Consider the following 13,016-nt stretch of genomic DNA (forward strand, 5'->3'; position numbering starts at 1 on the left):
AAGTGGTAGCTTAAAATATTTCTCGTCACAAGCGATGATCTTCGGAAAAAGATACAACCACTGCTTCAGAACAATACAATCATAGCACAACGCCATGAGCGAGTCAAAATCCAAGCAAGGCAAAAAGTCGCCAAGGGGAAACAGTAGTCTTCAAAAAGGACAACGGAAGCATAAATATTCCAAAGATAAGAAACTCAACTCAAAATTACAAAGGATAGATAATCAATATAAGGATGCCTTGAAATCTGCAGCAGGAACTGACTACCTTTTACAGGAAGAAACGGGGTTCTTGGAAGCCGAAACCCCCATGGAGAAGACTTTCAAGTTTAAGCAAGATGAGATCGTAAAAGCAGTGGACTCCAGTACTGCGAACAAGAAATTTGAACTTAAGCTTCCCGAGTTTGGTCCTTATCAGATTGATTTTTCAAGGAATGGTCGTGATCTACTTCTTGGTGGAAGAAAAGGGCACGTTGCATCTATTGACTGGAAGTCGGGAGTGTTGGGCTGTGAACTACACCTCAATGAGACTGTAAATGCGGTGAAATATTTGCACAATGATCAATATTTTGCAGTGGCACAAAAGAAATACACCTTCATTTATGATAAGGAAGGTACAGAACTTCACCGGCTCAAGCAACACATTGAAGCGACCTTATTGGACTTTTTGCCGTATCACTTTCTTTTAGTGACAGCGGGGCATACGGGGTTTTTGAAATACCATGATGTCTCTACCGGTGAATTGGTTAGTGAGATTAGAACGAAGCTTGGTCCTACTCTAGCAATGAAGCACAATCCTTACAATGCTGTCGAACATTTGGGTCATGGAAATGGACAAGTCACTTTGTGGTCCCCCAATGCACCAGAGCCCTTGGTGAAAATACAATCTGCTCGTGGGCCAATTCGCGATTTGGCAATTGATAGAGAGGGTAAATATATGGCTGTCAGTGGAGCTGACAAGACGTTGAAGATTTGGGATATACGAACTTTTAAGGAAGTTGATCACTACTACACTCAAACGCCAGCCACGTCCTTGGACATCTCTGATACCGGGTTATTATCCGTTGGGTGGGGACCTCATGTAACTATATGGAAAGATGTTTTCAAAAAATCACATCAGGCTGATCCATATATGAACCATTTAATCCCTGGCTCGAAGGTTGATAAAACCAAGTTTGTTCCATTTGAAGATATTCTAGGTATTGGCCATCAGCAAGGATACGGCTCGATTATAGTTCCTGGTGCTGGTGAAGCAAACTACGACGCATTAGAGTTGAATCCATTCGAGACCACTAAGCAAAGACAAGAACAAGAAGTTAGGTCATTACTCAACAAGCTTCCTTTCGATTCGATTGCGTTGGATCCAAATACCATTGGAGCAGTTGATAAACGAGCAAAATCAATTAGATTGAAACCAGGAGAGATCAGTGAGCTCAGTGAAACTTCAAAAGACACTACAAATAAGATGGATATAAAGCCAGATGTTAAGGGTAAGAACTCTGCTTTAAGGAAACATTTGAGGAGAAAGAGAGAAAACGTCATTGACCAGAGGAAGATGAGGATTGAGAAGAATTTGCGTAATGAAAAGGAGGCAAGATTAAGACGTCTGAAGTTGTTGCAAGGAGAAGAAGAAGAAAAGGATGTATTAGATTCTGCATTATCTAGGTTTAAGTAGAGGAAGGGAACTTTTGTTGTCTTTTTTCGGCACTTAATTTGTTGATGACTTGGTTGAAAACTTGGCATTCCCACTTTAATGCTTTCAACTCGTCCTCGGTAATGACATCGCAACAATCCTCTGAATTGGGTCCAAATGGTGCTTCCCGCATACATTGATCTTGGTTTGATGAAGTTGGCGTCAAGGTTTCGTAGCACTGCTTCTGAGCCATGAAGCTCCCATTGTGTTGCATAACGTCATACCTCTTGAGTAAGAGACTGTCCTCCTCCGGAAGAAATTCAATAAAAGCCTGTCCACGAGATGCCAACTTTGAAGAGAAAGTACCAAGTATGATAAGTATCTCGCATAATGCGATCAACAGATCACTCTCTTTCAATATAATGAGCTTGAAGAAATCCAATCGAGGGAGATGATGAATTGAGCTGGCGTGTTTTTTGAGATGTACAGCTAACAGCGATGATAGAACTTCGATTTGCGACAATAAAGCCAAAGGGACAGTAATAGATGAATCTGTAGTAGTACATTCAAATGAAGATGAAAATAGCTCGGAGTTGAACGTATCGAACTTGAAATCATTGTTATTTAACAAAATTCTGAACAACCTGAACAAAACAACTGTGTCAGATAACATCTCGGGACTAGAATCAGCTTTCAAGGGGGAGTCTTGAAACTCGGAAAGCCAATGAATAGCAGCCGTTGCTAATTGGTTGGCTAAATGTTTGGACGTCTCCATATTGTAGCCATGTGGTATAAATTTTAGAGAATATCAAAAATTTGGTTGCGAATTTCAAACAAAAAACTTCGACTTCAAGTGTAATCCGCAAAACTCAAAAACTGACTTTGGGAAGGTGTTTCCAAATGTTCAGGGAGTCACTTTAACTAGTAAGTTACTGATCCGAGCCACCTCTTGATAAAGAACAAGCTGTGTCTCGGGACATATAACAACTACACATTGTAAATCATTCTCGTAATTCTCAAGTCACAACAAGTGATGCTGCGGAAATTGTACTTTCTAGCTTAAACATATAACACATTACGTAGGTTAGTTGGTCAGAGGTTACATAAGTCTTCAATTTGGCTGATTTAACGCAATGACGTCTGGTAACATGGTCGTTGAAGCAGTCTTTTGGTGACCGAAAAAGAAAAGAAAAAAAAAAAAAGAAAAAGAAAAAGAAAAAAAATAGAATCAAGAAAACTACCAAGTTGCATCTGGATACCCACACCACACCTGCAGCAAATGTCAGGGGTGAAAAGTATTCTCAAACTTGCAAAGACCTCGTTGGAGCAAAATGATCCAGAGGCGGCGTTGGCCCATTCAAAAGAAGTTATAAAACTCGACCCGAAGTCTTATTATGCATTTGTTTTCCAAGGTAAGGCATATCAGCTTTCAAATGATCCAACGAAAGCGATCACCTCATTCAAAAGGGCTATTGAATTGGAACCGAACAACCTACTTGCATGGAAGGGGTACTTTCAGATAGCAAAAGGATCTAGTGATTACGAGCAATTCTTTTCAGTGTTGACATCATTGGCAAAAATATATATTGAACAAGGCACATCAATTTCTGAGTTGTTGACGGAAATGAGAAACTACTTGGACGATAACAATGTCAAGGGAAATGAAAAATTGCATGAATATTATTTGAGATCGATCTTACCAGGAAGCGAACTTGGCGATTTAATTGGATCACCAATTGAGGGCCCCTCATATACGTATAAAAAGTTGATTGATTTGAAACAAATGCAATTGGAGAAAGAAATTGTTGCCAAGGTGTCGAAGGAGAGAATAAAGTTTGGAAGATCAATTACTGTGGAACAGAAGGCAAGTCTAGATGCAATTTCGTGGTCATATTATTCTGATAATGATTTGATAAATCTATATAACGAATTTTTAAATATCTGTGACGATGAGCAGTTAAGGAAAACCTATCAAGAGAAATTTTTGAAACTAAAATATGAACTTTTGAAAATATGTCCAGAGAAGGAGCCAATGATTCAGGATATAAAGCTGATGGTTGAAGATATGATTTTTTTGAAAACAACCAGTTTATTCTGTTGGAACTTGTACTTGGATTGGAATGATGACAAATCGATTGATTCATTGGACGAAGATAGAGTGATTGAGTACTTGAAGTTGTTTCAAAACGAGGGATTAGGTCTTGTTTTGTTTGGGTTTGTCATGAGTGACATCTCCCCTTACAACAAGGACAAAATTGTGAAAAGCTTGTCTGGTAGAGAGGCTGTACTGGAAAAAAAGAAGGAGAAAGAAGAAGAAGAAGAAGAAGAAGAAGACGATTCTGGGTTGGAGGAGTTAGTGGATGAAGACAATGAAGCCGATAGTCAACTATATTTGCCACAAGAGGAAGTGTTGGGAGTGTTACTAAGTGGATTTAAAAAGGCCAAAAGTTCAGTATTGGCAAACAGAATTATAGTCAACTATTATATTCACTTGAGGCAGTATCACCTTGCATCTGAGAGGTGCCGAGAGGGAATCAAAATTTTGGCCGATCTTCAACGGAATTTTGGGCTAGACTTGAAAAACACAAAAGAAGATCTATTGTGTTCCCTTGCTACTGTGTATACATATTACGAAGCCCCCAAGAATTACACTCGTGCCATTCAATTGTACGACAAGATTTTGTCAACCAATCCGGATAATGTGAAGGCGAAGGTGGGAAAGGGATTGATATACGTTGAGAGGGGGGAATTGAGCGAAGCCAAGGTTCTTTTAGAGGAGATTGTAAGAGACTATCCTTCAAACTTGGAAGCTGAATCTGAGTACTATTGGTGTCTTGTGAAGATGGGTCAACACAATGAAGGTAGAGGTGGGCTAAAAAAGTTTTTGTCAAAGATTACAGGTGGGGACTTGCATAGTCGAGATATAAGGGCCGTTGCATTGTGGCGGATAGCCAAGAGCTACATTGACACCGGTGATGTTGATGAGAGCTATAAAAATTTGATTGAATCTTTGAAGAACTCCGACTTGTACGCACCGGCGTATACCTTGTTGGGTGTTCTTTTACAAGACCATTATGGGGATCTCGAAAGAGGTCAAAAGTGCTTTTACAAAGCGTTTGATTTAGACCCAAATGAAATTACAGCTGCAAGGTATCTTGTTCAAGAAGCTGCTGATAAAAACGAGTGGGAAGTCGCCAATGTCCTTGCAAAGAGGGTAGTGGACAATGAGTCAACGCGAAGATTGATTATGCGAGGAGATACCGAGGATCCATCTTGGCCGTATCGTGTTCTTGGTTCTGGAGCTTTGAACAACCAAGATGATGCCAAAGCTGTGGAATGGTTTCAAAATGCACTTCGAACCAATGCGAATGATTTCCACTGCTGGGTGGGGTTGGGTGAAGCTTACTATAATTGTGGTAGACTCGATGCGGCAGCAAAAGTTTTTCAACATGCATTGGAGATGGATTGCGAGAGCGAGTGGACGATTCAATACATGTTGGGGGTTGTATTGTGTGAAATGAAGGACTTTAATGAAGGTTTGACATACTTGTACTCGGCATTGGAAGCACAACCTAATGAAGAATGCATCATTAGTGCTATTTATGAGGCCAATATCGAAAACAGTAGAAAGTTTCTTCAATCAGGATATTTTGGTAGGGCAATCAATTCAGTATTGAAAGCGCTTGCCTTTATCAAACAAGGGGTGGAAATAAACAACGCTTCGCAAAAAGTGTGGAAGACTTTGGGTGACTGCTTGAGGATATTTACCAAGATCCGTGAACGCATGGATGACGCACCTTACGACCTCGTTTTTGACATTTTCAACCATGTTGACTTTAGTAACTTTGAATTCCCATTGAGCGAGTCAGTCTCTGTAGCTCATGCAAAGGCCAAGCTTGAGAAGGGAAATAATGTGGAAACGCTTTATTTGTTGATCATTTTGGCATCTGTTGCAGCATTGACTAGTTTGCCCTTGAAAGCCAATAGAATCCTCAAAGCTACTGGATTTTACAACTTGGGTTTGTCCTTTTTGGAAAATTTTCAAGAGTCAGGCAACTCCGAATTCCGTCAACTATCGGTCTACTACCTCAAACGTGCCATCAAGATTGAGCAGAGTAATGCCAATTACTGGATTGCATTAGGTAATGCATACTTTACCAGCAATCCGCAAATCTCACAGCATTGTTATATAAAGGCAACTACATTGGAAGTCAAGGATGCAGAGATCTGGGTCAATTTGGCGACGTTGTATTTAAATTTTGGTGATACTCAACTATCTCAAGATACGTTTTTAAGAGCACAATCAGTAGCCCCCCAAGACCCACAATCATGGCTTGGTAACGCAGTTGCTTCTGAAGTATTGGGAGACTACGACAAAGCATCCGATCAGTACACCCATGCGTTTACTTTGTCCAAGGGTCGATTAGCATCGGCACTGTTTTTGTATGGGTTATCGGTTGTCAATCGCAGCAAAGATTGTGATCCCAAAGATATTGAAACAGCTCAAGAGTTTAGCATAAGTAATCAGGCCATGCATCAGTACTTGAAGTACTATCCTGATGATGAGGCTGCATTGAGTGTGGGGCTTTCCATTGCCGAGAGATGCAAAGATTTTGATACTGCTATTCAATTGGGCATCAAGTTGTGTCTGCTTTACGAAAAGCAGTACGAGGATATACAAAGTGAAGCTGTATTACTGAAATTTGCAACTACAAAAAGCCAATTGGCAAGATTACAGTTGGGGTTGGGTGCTCATGATGATGCAATTGAAGAATCGAAAGCGGCCCTCGAGCTTGATCCTGAGCTGGAACAAGTTGCCATTTCAGCAAGAATCACTCTTGGCTTGTCTTACTTTTTCACCAATCGATTTGAAGAGGCAATTGGCGAGTTACAAATTGTGTTGCGTGAGTATAATGACTCGGCCACCATTATAGCTTTAATTGCTCAGGTTTTATATGCACATAATACTGAGCAATCAAAACAAGCTGCCATCGACCAATTATTTGCGCACATCGAAGAGCACGGGTCGACCTTATTGATCGTGCTTACTCTTGGAGCAATTGCTTTGGTTGAAGATATACCCGACTACCTCGAAGCCGTCAAGGATGATTTACTAGGCTTGAGTTTGAATGAGATTGTGGCTGATACTAGAAGAGAAGTGCCTAGATTGATTGACGAGATCCACGCGAGATTGGGTAATGATGAAGCAAAGATTTGGTGTAGGTATGCATACATGTTTCCCTTTAGTTATCATATTTGGAAACATATCAATACGCAAATGGCTAAACAAGTAATAATGTCAAGGAATGAAAAAGTGACTGGCGATGAATATGCTGAAGCTATGGTGAGTACAGGTAAATTAAGAGATATTCAACGTGGGTTGATGATGAACCCTTGTAATAAGGGGGCTACAAAAGCGTTGGAATCGTGTATAGCTTAGATTAACTGATGACGTAAGCGTAAGCAAATAGAGATATGTTATTGTCTTGTGTCAAAACTGTGAATTAAGAAAAAAAAAAAAAAAAGTGAAGTGCGAATTAAAAACGCAATTTTTTAAGACGACTAGGAAGAGTTGATTTAGGTGAAAGGCACACACATACACACACACACACATACACACACACACACAAACACACTTCAAGTTTGATAACATCTCAGTAATTTGATCTTTCATCAATAGAGACATCGATAAACCTCCTCTACTGCATCTCACAATAGGAAGGACTATCATATACTCCTCGCCACTATTACAACTGTGTGGAGGACCAACCATGGGATTATTTTCGAAAAAGAAAGCATCTTCGCCACCAAGTTCAATCAAGTCTGCAGGAGCACAGGGCTCTTCAGCTTCCGTCAAGTCTGACTTGGGACTATCTTCTTCGAATGAGTCACTCAAATCAGATGCATCTGGTGGCAAGATCAAGGGGTTGTTGAAGAAGAAGTTGAATGGGGCCAGTGGTGCAGCAAGTAATGGAAAGGTGAGAAATGACAAAGGATCGAGTGGGGATGTTGATAAGATAAGCGCTGACTTAGGTCACGCAAATATTGGGGGAGACTCACCGAAGAAACAAACGTCTGGTTTGACTCTACAGGTACCACCTCATGGTGGAAATGGAACGCATATGGGCTCAGAAGGACCTTGTTTTTCACGATACAAAAGACGGGTGAGTACAATTATAGAAAGTGAACACAATTCTAGTGGTGAAGACGAAGATGAGGACGAGGACGATGGTGATAGTGCTGTGTTTTCAGATACATCGGAGTCTGATTTGGAAGAAGATCATTTGCATCCAATAAAACCCAAATACGATGCCACTCATCATGATTTGGCACAGCAGCTATCTACAATTATGGGATACTGTGGTCTACTTCGAGACACGTCATGCTCAGCAGAGGAAGCCAACAACGAAAGTCAACGAACGTACTCATTACTTGATCAAGAAAACAAGATCAAGAAGTTGCCCAAGTCTGTACATAACGATGAGTCAATAATTGGTGAGTATCAAATACAATTGATACGAAACTTATCTAGCAAGATTGAGAATTTGATCAATGATGGGAAGAATGAGAAAGTATTAACACGAGAAAAGTCATTGTATCAAAGATACGGTGTGGTTCGCAATGTCATTGGGAAAGGTGCCTATGGGCTAATCAAATTCATTGATCCTGAAGGAAACAAAAACTCCTCAACATTGTCATCCAACAATTTACCACCATTAGGCAAGCGATTATATGTGGTTAAGGAACTACTGCGACGTAAAGATGAAAAAACTGATAATTTCATCGAACGTATCATGTCGGAATTTGTCATTTCGTCCACATTGAATAGCAAGTACATTATTGAGACTGTTGATCTAATGGGCACGCTATCTCCCACCAGCGCACAGCAAATGCAAATGCAATCGCAATTACAATCGGCAATGGATATTCGTATAAGTCAAGTGATGAATTGTAGTTCTGGAGGCGACTTATTCTCGTATTTGTTGACGGGGACTGATATCAATAACAAAACTGTGAAATTCATGTCGTTGTATGAGGTTGATTGTATATTGAAGCAAGTTGCTCGAGGTTTGAAATACATGCATGCGCATGGAGTTGCACATTGTGACTTAAAGTTGGAAAACATATTGATTTCGTACCAGCCAGACAATGAGGGCAACTCCAGCAAGGGTGACGGCGGTAATTTTAAAAATGTGAAAACATCTCCGCAATCTAAGATGCTGATCAAGTTGAGTGATTTTGGTAAATCATTTGTGTTTCGAACGTCATTTGATAAATCGGAACAAAAACTACAAGGGTCTCAAGGTGCCATAATTGGGTCTGAGCCATATATCCCACCAGAGGAGTACTTGTGCAACCAAACCAAACTGTCTTACTCCTCAGTAAAGAAGGATTGTTGGGCATTTGGCATTGTGGCTTTGGCATTGCTCAATATTCGAAGACACTACTATTCCTACCCGTCAGCAATATCAACATCAGCGTCTAATGGTGGTGCTTTTCGACTGGGTCTGAAGTTGGTTGCTGGTAATGATGCCGATGGGTATAGTACGGGGTACTTGTGGAAAAACACCGAGAGTAAGTCTAATAGCCATAACAGTGCCGTAATTAATGGCAAAGACGGGGGAGCAGCAGCAGCAGGAACAGGAGCAGGAGCGTCAGTGGGTGGTATCTTGCTGAGATTGGAGTTTAAGGATAAGGTATTTGTCGAATACGTGAAGAAGAGAATGGTTGGTGACTATGATTGCAAAAGTAAAGAATGGTTGATTAAACGTCCGGGAAAATTCATGCCGATTGAGAATATATGCAAGCCGATGCGCAATGGAATATCTGCTTCTGGAGAAGAAGATGAATGCGATAGGTTTGAACAAAATGGGGCGAAGGAAAAGGAAGTTAAAGTAGATGCATTTGGAGCTGATGTGGATGATGAAGATGAGGACGATTTGAGTGAATTGAGAGTCTTGATTCTTTACAAATTACTTGATCTCGATCCTAGTACACGAATGACCATGGATCAGTTTTTGAAAAGCGATTGGATGACGGCCACCGAGTCGTGCTTTTAAGGAAACGCACACGCATATATATAGATACAAATGAAGGGTATAGGGAGCATTAACCAAATAGATTGTGAAAAAATTACAATATATACAAACTATGCATAGAATCTAGCTTCGAAAAAAAAAAAAAATGGAGAGTGTTTTTTTTTTCTTTTTCTCTCTTTCTTCCTCTTATGTACTCTCCACCTATTCTCAAAACTCCTGAAACATGTCTCGATATGGATCTTCAACGCCACTAATCCCGTAATCCAAATCCTTGTCTTCAGGATACTTGTCAAATTGCGAAGTATCTCCCACACCGGACGTGATTGGCGGTTCATACGGAGTTTCAATATCACGCGAAAGCAATCGTTCCCAAATAACTTCTTTAAACCACGGATGATTCTTGACATCGTTTGACCCACCTTGCAAATTACCCAATCGTTGAGTTAAATCCTTAACAATCAACTTTTGCAAAAGATCCAAGATATCAGGGGGCAAGTAATCGGGGTACGTTATGGTTCCATTCAAGATATTTTCATACGTCTTCATTGGAGTTGGGTCGTAAAATGGTGTGTAGCCAGTCAACATTTCGAAAATCAAAATTCCAAACGACCACCAATCGACAGACTTGTTGTATGGTTTAGTGGCAACAACTTCAGGAGCAATATAATCAGGAGTACCACACAAGGTATAGGTGACATCTTGAACTTCTTTGGCGAATCCAAAATCGGTCAATTTGATATGTCCATTCTTATCCAACAAGATATTCTCTGGTTTCAAATCACGGTAGATAATGTCCAAATTGTGCAAGTATTCAATAGCCAAAAAAGTCTCTGCTGCATAAAACTTGGCCACTGGTGTGGGGAACCGTTGCGATTTACGCAAAAGCGAAAACAACTCACCACCTTCTATGTAATCCATAATCATAAACAAGTTATGACAGTCTTGGAAAGTACCCCACATTCGAATTATGAATGGGTGTTGAGCCAACTTCAACATTCTTCGTTCGTCATTGGTATGTTCAACTTGTTTCATATTTACAACTCTCTCTTTTTTCAACACCTTCATGGCATAGAACCGTCCATTGTGGATAGATCGGGTCAAATGGACTCGTCCAAACGACCCTGTTCCTAAAGTCCGCAAGATTTGGAAATCATTGAGACTGTATTTCCCCTTTGTTGTAGCGTCTTTATGTGCGTGTCGAGAAACTTTTCTAGTTATTGAGGTTGATGAGTTATTTTGACTACTTAGGTTAGGCTTGGAGTTGACATTACTACTGCTATTGTTGCTGACACTGTTGGGTGCGTTTGGTTGCTTATGTATGCTCTGGGAGTCGTTTCCGGTGGTGTTGGTGTTGGTGTTGGTGTTTGGAACTTGTCCGGCGTGGCCGTTACCATTATTACTATCACTGTTATTGCTGTTGGCTAAGTCATTACTGCTCCCGTTGTGACTATGACTGACTCCTTGTACTCCGGTTCCAAGTGCAGTGTTGCTATCATTGTGATCTAGTGTTGGTGAATTGGAAGCGTAAATGTTGTTACTGTCACTATGCAGTGGGGGTTGTTGTTGGGGCTGGTTCTGGTTCTGGTTCTGGTTCTGGTGTTGAGCGTTAGATGACGAATCATTTAAACTCATGTTACGTAGTGATTGTGTAGTAGATTCCAGGTGGGGGATGTGGTGTGTGGATGCCATAGGTGGAGGTATAGTTGGCTGTGGCTGTGGTGATACTATATATGGAATTCTGTTGTATTTCTACTGTTTATTTTGTCTCTGTTGACGGGTGTTGAATTTTTAATTTTTTTTTTCTTTATTTCGAGTGAATTTTTTTTATTTTTTTTTCCTTCTCACACCAGCACACACACACACACACACACACATATACTCTCTCAGTATCGTATTGTATATCTCTGTTAATTTTTGTCGTCTAAGACTACAACTATGTGTATGCTTATTAGAAAGTAATCCTTGTAGCCCTATCTTCAGTATGCACGCACCTATCACATTACAAACTCTGGTAATATATATATATACATATTGAGAGTGTGCTTCCTTGTATATGAATACCTTTAGCCCAAACCTAACAAAATATGTGTAGAGAGAACAATTGGGGCAAAAAAAAAGAAATTTTCTCTTATTATTGGTAAAAACAATTAGAGTTTAGTATTCCAGTTAGTATTCCAGTTAGTAGTCCAGTTAGTAGTCCAGTTAGTAGTCCAGTTAGTAGTCCAGTTAGTATTCCAGTTAGTATTCCAGTTAGTAGTCCAGTTAGTAGTCCAGTTAGTAGTCCAGTTAGTAGTCCAGTTAGTATTACTTGTTGAATAAAGTATACATAGTTGAAACGTAAAATATGAAAAAAAAGTATTTAGTGAGTGGAAGTAACTAACCAGTAATAGTAATACTGCAATTAAAATAGTCTACTATAAACACAAGAGGATTGTACAATACGCTATCTCACTACATATAACTCCAGTTTTTCCTCTCCTCTCCGTTTAACTCTATGTGGATATTTGGACAGATACTTATTCCACTTCCCTACCTCCTGTAACACAGCTTGGCACAACTAGAGACATCAGAACTTAACACTAGATCTAAGTCTCCTCTCACTCAAATGGGTTTCCGCGGTGTTTTTGTATTTTCCCTCTTTTCCCCGTTTTGGTTCCTAAGTCGGTGGGTCGTGTAAGTGAAACTAACTCTCACACAAAAATTGTTGTAAGGACTCGGGGGGGAACCTCTGAAGTTCACCAGTGCAAGGATTAATAATATATATATGTATATATATACTGGCTGTCATGTAACGCATACAACACATCTCCACATTCCTAACAAAACTTGAACAAACACGTGACTTCTCCACCACTCGAATACGGAAGAAGTTCTTTTTGTTAGATTCCTTGAATTACCATACTTCAACAGTATCAACTCAATTTCCAGTCCACGTTCCCTCTCTCGTCTTTAGTCTCCCAAGAATATATAAATACACCCTCCCTCTCCCATGGAGAATACATGAACTTTTTTTTTTTTGCAACTTTTCTTTTGCTTTTTTTCTCTAGTGAGTAATTTTCATACGAACAAAGGTATGTCCAAACAGCTTCACTTAAAAAACCCGATACTAACAATAGCCCACGGACTACTGACATTGGCTTGTCTAGAGACTTCTCCCGACAGTTCTTGTCTCTGGTAAATGATCGCAGGGCTGGCCAACTAAGATCCCACCATGGAGGCGGGCGGCGAAGCAGAAAGTCGTAATTTATTGGTTGTCGACGGCTGCGTTTTACATCACCTCCCCCCCCCCCCCCCCGGGGGGGGGTTTAGAAAAGAAAGGGGGGGGGAGGGGGAGGGGCAATTGGGGG

The 13,016-nt window shown here is 40.3% G+C and overlaps 4 protein-coding genes across 4 annotated transcripts; 3 read left to right on the top strand and 1 right to left on the bottom strand. All coding sequences in view use genetic code 12, as the record gives it.

Annotated features, from left to right (window-relative positions):
• Nucleotides 1-94: 94 nt before the first annotated feature.
• Nucleotides 95-1,672, top strand: KGF57_000744 (uncharacterized protein; the record flags this gene model as incomplete). The annotated part of the gene is made up of 1 exon (XM_051755244.1): nt 95-1,672. The coding sequence occupies one exon, from the start codon at nt 95-97 to the stop codon at nt 1,670-1,672; it is 1,578 nt and encodes a 525-aa protein (XP_051610742.1).
• A 1,237-nt stretch (nt 1,673-2,909) lies between these two features.
• SKI3 (SKI complex subunit tetratricopeptide repeat protein) lies at nt 2,910-7,070 on the top strand (the record flags this gene model as incomplete). The annotated part of the gene is made up of 1 exon (XM_051755245.1): nt 2,910-7,070. One exon carries the CDS (start codon nt 2,910-2,912, stop codon nt 7,068-7,070), a length of 4,161 nt encoding a protein of 1,386 aa, XP_051610743.1.
• Nucleotides 7,071-7,401: 331 nt separating this feature from the next.
• KGF57_000746 (HAL5) lies at nt 7,402-9,690 on the top strand (the record flags this gene model as incomplete). Its single annotated transcript, XM_051755246.1, has 1 exon — nt 7,402-9,690. One exon carries the CDS (start codon nt 7,402-7,404, stop codon nt 9,688-9,690), a length of 2,289 nt encoding a protein of 762 aa, XP_051610744.1.
• A 186-nt stretch (nt 9,691-9,876) lies between these two features.
• On the bottom strand, nt 9,877-11,301 carry TPK1 (cAMP-dependent protein kinase catalytic subunit TPK1; the record flags this gene model as incomplete). The annotated part of the gene is made up of 1 exon (XM_051755247.1): nt 9,877-11,301. The coding sequence occupies one exon, from the start codon at nt 11,299-11,301 to the stop codon at nt 9,877-9,879; it is 1,425 nt and encodes a 474-aa protein (XP_051610745.1).
• Nucleotides 11,302-13,016: the final 1,715 nt, after the last annotated feature.

The sequence above is a fragment of the Candida theae genome (genome assembly GCF_024610275.1).
Source record: "Candida theae strain CBS 12239 chromosome Unknown scaffold13, whole genome shotgun sequence".
NCBI lineage: Eukaryota > Fungi > Ascomycota > Pichiomycetes > Serinales > Debaryomycetaceae > Lodderomyces > Lodderomyces theae.